This window comes from Bidens hawaiensis, unplaced genomic scaffold (assembly GCF_021521415.1).
Source record: "Bidens hawaiensis isolate Kalapana, Puna unplaced genomic scaffold, B.hawaiensis_p1.1 tig00019201_1, whole genome shotgun sequence".
Classification (NCBI taxonomy): domain Eukaryota; kingdom Viridiplantae; phylum Streptophyta; class Magnoliopsida; order Asterales; family Asteraceae; genus Bidens; species Bidens hawaiensis.
This window is the reverse complement of record NW_027492911.1, coordinates 404039-411292: the sequence shown is the minus strand read 5'-3', so window position 1 is coordinate 411292 and position 7254 is coordinate 404039. Positions and strand designations below refer to the sequence as shown.

General features: G+C 33.8%; 1 protein-coding gene across 1 annotated transcript; it reads left to right on the top strand.

Moving 5' to 3' along the window:
* The first annotated feature begins 1378 nt into the window (after window positions 1-1378).
* Window positions 1379-3243, top strand: LOC143557850 (uncharacterized). Its single transcript, XM_077046822.1, has 6 exons — window positions 1379-1428; window positions 1511-1711; window positions 1976-2278; window positions 2383-2544; window positions 2690-2773; window positions 2853-3243. The coding sequence occupies exons 1-6, from the start codon at window positions 1408-1410 to the stop codon at window positions 2958-2960; spliced, it is 879 nt and encodes a 292-aa protein (XP_076902937.1). The 5' UTR covers window positions 1379-1407; the 3' UTR covers window positions 2961-3243.
* The last annotated feature ends 4011 nt before the right edge of the window (window positions 3244-7254 follow it).

Below are 7254 nucleotides of genomic sequence, written 5' to 3'. Positions count from 1 at the left end.
CAAGATAAGATTATTAAAAGATAAATAATAATTAGCTAAATCTAGTGTTTACATTTAAAAAAAATCAGTTTTGAATACTATTTAAAAAAAAGTTTTGGAGGTACTAAAAAATAAGGGTTATTTATTTATTTTTTTGTTTTAATAGTTTGAAGTTTTAAATATTTTAATAAATGAACTTTAAATATTTTGAATTTTAATAAGCATAAGGTTTTAATTTTTTTTTTAATTTATGTAGTTTCCTTTTTTGTTTATTTTAATTAATAGTAATGATATTAATATAATTCTTTTATACTTCTAGCATTAAATTTAATTATTAGTAATGATTTAATTGTTAGTATTTAATTTTAAATTATAAGCTGTATTCAATAAATAAAATAGAAAATAGAGCTTGAATGAAGGAGAATCAAGGGAATTATTATTAGAGGGTTTATAGGTAATGTTGAATAATAGAGGAAAAAGTGAATTGATAATAGAGGAAAATAAAGGAGATGATCCATAAATATGGTCTAACTATCATTGGACGAATATTTTCATCAACCTAAATTATTAATATCGACTTTATTAATTTATATCAATTAAAGTGACGTTTGGTATGCATGAATGATAGGGGGAATGGAATGATTCATTGCATGGGAATGAAAAAAGTGGTGTTTGGTTGCTCAATGGAATGGAATCATCCATTACACATGGAATCTCATTTCATCAAAACTATTTCTTCCCACCCCCCTTCTTTTTTTTCATTTCATTCCTCCTTCACCCTACTTTCTCAACACCACCACCACCTAACAACAACCACCACCACTACCATCGTCACCACTAACACCTGACCGCCACCGCCTCCGCCACCACCACCCTACCACCAGTGCAACTACCCTCACCGCCGCCGCCACTTTTGTCGCCGTAACCACCTTAAACATTGTCACCGTCGCGCCTAACCATAACCGCCACCACCACTTTCGCTGCCTGACCACCACCGTCGCCGCCACCACTACCAATCCTACCGCCGCCCTACCACCAACATCGCCACTGCCACCACCATTTTCGTCGCCAGAGCTAACCCCACCACAGTCGCCATTGATTTTTTTTTATTATTTTTTTTGGTAAAAAAAAATATTTTGGGATATGAGTATTTTTATTATTTCTATTTCATTCATATAATTTTTTTGGATACCAAACAACATTAAGTAATAATTCATTTCATTCAAGTAGGTTAACCAAACAAGACAAAGTAATGGGATGATCCATTCCATTCCTTCTTCTATTCCATTCTCCCTTCATTCCATTACCTCTAACCAAACATACCCAAACTCTCTTTGTTTTTAATACTCTACCTTAAATAATTCAACCATTCTTATTATATATATATATACATCACGAGTCTACACCGGAAAAAGGCTCTATGCAAAAATGGCCGTCAAATACTACGTTGTAAGTTCACACAACTATGTATATTATTTTTACTATATAAACATCATCATGATGCGTCAATATTAATCCGGTGATCATACAGGTAGACGCGTTTACCGACACTGCGTTTAAAGGAAATCCGGCCGTCGTGTGCTGGTTAGAGGATATTGAGAAGGATGATAAGTGGTTGCAATCAGTTGCAACTGAATTTAACCTTCCAACCACGTGTTACTTGACTCGGATCGTAGATCAGGATTCCGAAAACCCAAGATTCAAGCTCCGGTGGTTCACTACTGTATCTGAGGTTAATAATTATAGTTCACATATCATGATTACATACAAATAACTAGAGTAATTATTATTACTTTATAATTTTTAAACAAGAGTAATTCTTAGTACTCTACCTCATTTTTTTTCCATATAACTACATTAGTAAAAAGTGTAGAGTAATAATAATTACTTTAGTATTTGTATGTTTAGTAGTTAGCAGGTTAATTTAATTTGTACCGGATCTCACCAGGTTCATAATTACTTTAAATTAATCATGATTTGATCTTAAATTTTTTAGGTGGAACTTTGTGGTCATGCAACTTTAGCAGCCGCACACTTTCTTTTCCGGTCCGGATTTGTGAATTCTAACGCGATTGAATTCTCAACGTTATCCGGAATTCTAATTGCTAAACGAATTCCGGATAATATGCTCGGTGAAGAACCAAATGAGGCAATAAATGATAGATTTTACATAGAGTTGGATTTTCCTGTTGTGCCTATTTCAGACTACAAAGAAGTTGAGGTTTCCGCAATTTCGGAGATATTAAATGGTGTTTCTGTTGTTGATGTTGTGAAGAAGGATGCATTTGATGATATTATTGTATGAATTTAATTTGCTGTCACATTTGTAAAAATAAATAAATAAATAAATAAATAAAAGTGGTTGGGATTATAGAGTTTAAACATTATGAATTCATGTTGCAGGCGGTGCTTCCATCAGAAGAAAAAGTTGCAGCATTCAAGCCACAATTTAATAAGATCAAAGAAGCTCCGGGCAGGGCGATAATAATTACAGCTCCTGCGTCTAACGGGTCAGGGTTTGACTTTTGTTCTCGCGTGTTCGGGCCTAAGATTGGTGTTGATGAGGTAATTATTATATGTTAAAGTTTTGGACACTTTGGTGGGGCGGTAAGGTGTGCAACATTTATTCATTCATAAATAGATAAAATGAATATTTAGTACCTTTTTTGGCTGTTGACAAAATGATAATAATTGGTTTGTTTTGTTATAGGATCCTGTTACCGGGAGTGCACATTGTGCATTAGCAGTCTATTGGCATGAGAAGTTGGGGAAACGTGATTTTGTTGCATTACAAGTATGATGTATATATTTTGAATACTTTATGCCACATATGTTAAACTATAACGTTCGTTTGACTTTTTGGGTCAATGCAGGCATCCCGTAGAAATGGTGTATTACATGTCCATCTTGATAAGGAGAATCAACGAGTACTTATTCGCGGTAAAGCGACCACAGTCATGGAAGGGTCACTTTTGGTGTAAGATTCAAGGCTTAATCACACCGTATGGGAATAAAGGATGCATGTTTTCTTTAATGGATTTTGTTGCATTAGCTATTTTAGAGTTGAGACCGAACTTATGAACTTAATTGTCTTTCTTTATTAGACATTCTAAAATGTCAATGGTAGTTGTTATGGTGGTTGTAGATATAAGAAGCAAGTAATAGTTTCCGGGATTTAGGTTTGATCAAAATGTTTAATGATTGCTTATTGATTTTGGTCACGTAAACCACCGTCATTACTCGAATCAAATATAGGCGCATATCCTACTAAAATGCCATCTTATCCTTGACTAAGAGTGAAAGGAATTTTACACTTTATTCTTTATACTTGCAATGAGGATACGGATGGTAATTATTTGGTTGAAGTTACGATTTTCATCTACTTGTTTCGATTTTGCTTTGAAGCTTATTACTCTATCCTTGTTAATGGATAAATCATTAACGAAATTTGTCAATTTACGAAAAGGATTCCAGTGGAGTCATTCCTCGGAGGACGAGTAACCGCATACGATATGACCATTGAATGTTGATTCGTTCAGTGATATATACTAGGTAGGTGCTATATAATGAAGTGACTAATCATAATTATAGTTATTTGAGTTTTTGATGTATTTGTAATTGAGTTGTTATATGTGTTAACATGAATTACAACTGGGATAATTAATGATTTAACGATTTCATTACAGAAGCTTACTAACTTTAAATGGGTGTCATTTTAAAACCTTAGTAAGCTGTTATCAGGGCCGGCCATGGCCTATGGCAGAGGGGTCGACGGCCGACTACCCGTTAGGCCCGAATTTTTTTTTTTAAAATTATATGTATTTTTATAAAAAAAACTATATTTATACTTGATGTTTAATCTTAATTAAGTAATAACTAACTTGGTTTAGTGGTAAAGGTATGACTTTCAACCCAAAGGTTGTGGGTTCTAGTCTCATTTGATGCGTTTTTAAGCTTATTTTTATACATTAGTTTTTTACACAACCCAAGTCACAACCAAAGAAATAAATTATTTAAACCTAACAAAATACTATTTTTACTTAAGACCCAAAATATTTTTCGCCTTCGGCCGAGTTGTTTTTTTCAATTCTCGGAGCCGGCCCTGGCTGTTATTTATTGATTTACCTTACTTAATTTGCTTAGTATTTTAGTTCTCTTTAGTCTTTAAAACAACAACAATCATATCTAGTAAAATCCCACCAATATTACAACTATTAGCAGGGTTTGGGAAGGGCGTACCTCTATCCCAAAGTATAGATAGATTGCTTCCATAGAAACCCGGCTCCAAAATCATTCTTTAGTCTTTAAAACTTGAGTATCAATAAGTTGAGAGTAATAACTTCAATTTGGGATACTTATACATCATTTTGTGCTGCTGACAAACCCAGTTATTTGCCATTGCCTTTACCACTAGGCTACACATAAACAAGGTGCATTTATGTGGGTTAAGCATCTATATAGTACACCCATAAAATGGACTGATATTTGGCTTTGATTACAACATGGTCATAGACAGTGTCACATCCATACTTTTACTCAGTGGGGGCAAATGGCGTGCCGGTTAAAACGATTTTCTTCTTAAAAAAAAACAAAAACAAAAACAAGTTGGTCAAATCAGTTTATTCTCAAATAAAACTTTGGTTAATCAAATTAAGGCATGCCTCTTGATGTTGTCCAATCAAGAACATCACACATACCTGACAAACCAACCAAAGCCAAACATTCATAAAGAAACATATGTTTTACATTTAGGGGCTGTTTGGTAAGTGCTGAACCATTAAGAGGTCTGAATAGTTAAAAGGCTATGAGCCAGTAAGTGTTGTTTGGTTGGACATCTGAATGGCTGTGCAGAATGACTATCTTACCCCTTTGAACTATTTCATGCTGAATGAAATATATCTGTTTAGTTAGAGCGTATAATAATTGTACTAAATGACCAAACTTTCATTATAGCCAACCGAAATACATTTTGAAACAAACTTTTATTATAATCAATCCAAATACATCTTAAAAATAGTTCAACAAAGCATTGACACAAATAACTTAACAATGCACCTACAAGTACAAAACCCCTAAACATCAAACACGGCTTAAGCTATATCCGGACAAAACTATACAATGCGACTCTTAATCAAAACAAAACTATACAACTTTTAAAGTAAAAGTGAAGTTTCAAATTGTAGATGTGTGTTCTCCTTCCGACCGAGCCCTTGATCATCATCCAACACCCTAAGACAAACACCCACACAAGTTAGTCATTAAAATCATGGTACACGGATATGCCTTAAAACCAAACCGGAACACAACAAATTGTTCGGAGGAAAAGGTTGGGTGTGGCCTACGTCCCCTACAGCTCATGGGCTGTTACAATAAACCAAATCCGTCCAAACGGGTCAAAATCAATCTATACTTTATCGTTACCTTTCATTCCCTACATCTCATACGCATATATAATTTCTTTATAAATATATAAAAGTAAAGGATTATATAACCAGCCGCTTGGCCCGTTATCATTTGGTTAGTCACATATACACTTTGACCGATTATGACATTAATACACTTTGCTGAAAATCATGATTTTATTAACGAAACACGCATTAAATCATATCAAACCATTTCAGAAATTATAAAAAAATTCCATAAAATAATTTATGATGTTAACTAACTTCCATAAAATATCTATAAGCGTATAAACGCCATTATGCGCTGCAACGCGCAAATACAAAACCTTGAGTTAACACAAAACATAGAATATTTTGTCATCCCAACTTGAAAAGTCAACAATTCTAAATGGATGATTCGTACTTCAATTTGGAATGATAGTGTGATAACATCGTATTTTTTACAAAGCTTTTAAAGCAATTTCATGATAAGTACTTCAATTTTGTAGATTTCATCAGAGCATATAAAATTGAAAGAGTTTAAACACCTTTTTTTGATTATCACATACAGTTCGATTACAGGCTAATTCGATTATAGGCTAATAAAGATTTGTAGTGTTTAATTTTGTAATTTGGAATAGAAAAGATGAGAACTTGGTAGAAGATTAAACGAAGACAGAAGTGGCGGAGAGAGGCACCGCGAACCGGTGACGGTGACAGGCGGCAATTTCCAGCGGTGAGAGGTGGCGGCCTGGCGGGGACCTGTGACGGTGAGAGGCTGTGGTTATTAAGGTAAAGGCATTGCTGATATGTGGTAGAAGGAATGCCCGATGTTTTATCATAGATTCAGAGCCCTGATGTTTTATGAGAGCAGAGGATAAAAGAGTCTTGTTTTTCATTCAGACTCTCATAAAAGCTAAACCATTAAGAGGTTCATTCAGCCATTTAGTTATCAACTTTTTATAAAACAAATACTCTTAACCATAAAAACTCTTCAAACAAGGGCCTTGAAAGGTGTGTTGGATAGTGAAGGTTTTTCAGATTGGAAATATGCTACCACTAGAGTTAAAAGGGCTTGAAATTATTAGCTTTGAACATCTAAAAATATGAAACAATGGTACTTTGAACGAATGTTAGAAAGTAACGATATAATTGACAAAGTAGCGTTTAAGTAAATCAAGAAAGAAAGAGATTATTAAAGTCATTTGTAGGATTATTTCACTTGTGATATTTCTTGATGAATATAGTTTAGCACTCACGAATCAATGGGAAGTTGTATAAAATAAAGTGATGGAAATTTTTGTCAGCTCTTTTAATTGTTTAAATAACATGAAGCAATTGAGGATGATATATTAGATTGTATAGATTCTCAAGAATTGATCGATAGTTTTGTTTCAAAAAATGCTAGAAGCATCACGCTTCGTTTAGGTACTTAAGTTAGATCATTTTGCTATAATATTTTTGTTTTGTTTATTATCACAATTATCATCTGATTAGTCACTTTATATATATGAGTTCCTAAGTTCATATTTAACTTAGGGCCTCATTTTCTTAAGGATTCTCGAGGATGGTTCTATTAGAAGCACCATTAGGATCCACTCCATGAGCCTATAATCCCACTCTTTCTACATTAATTGTCACAACGCACTTTGCTGTTCCTCTTCATGATTTCCACGCGGAATGGCTGATCACAGGGACCTCCTTCTACAGTGAAACTAACAGTGTTTTCTTTCTTAATCACATTAAGACAACCGGAGCACCTTAATTCCAACCCCTACACTTGGTCTTCGTTTCCAATGAAGCAACAAAACATAAAGTAACAATGAATTAACAAATACTTTGGTATTAATTCTTTTAATTAATATATATCATATAAAGTCAAGGATGCGATCTC

Bases quoted from the DNA above. Each gene is read 5' to 3' on its own strand.
- LOC143557850 (XM_077046822.1), top strand. From the start codon at position 1,408: ATGGCCGTCAAATACTACGTT. The intron at 1,712-1,975 runs GTTAATAATTAT...TAAATTTTTTAG, and splicing joins GGTTCACTACTGTATCTGAG to GTGGAACTTTGTGGTCATGC. The intron at 2,774-2,852 runs GTATGATGTATA...GGGTCAATGCAG, and splicing joins GTGATTTTGTTGCATTACAA to GCATCCCGTAGAAATGGTGT.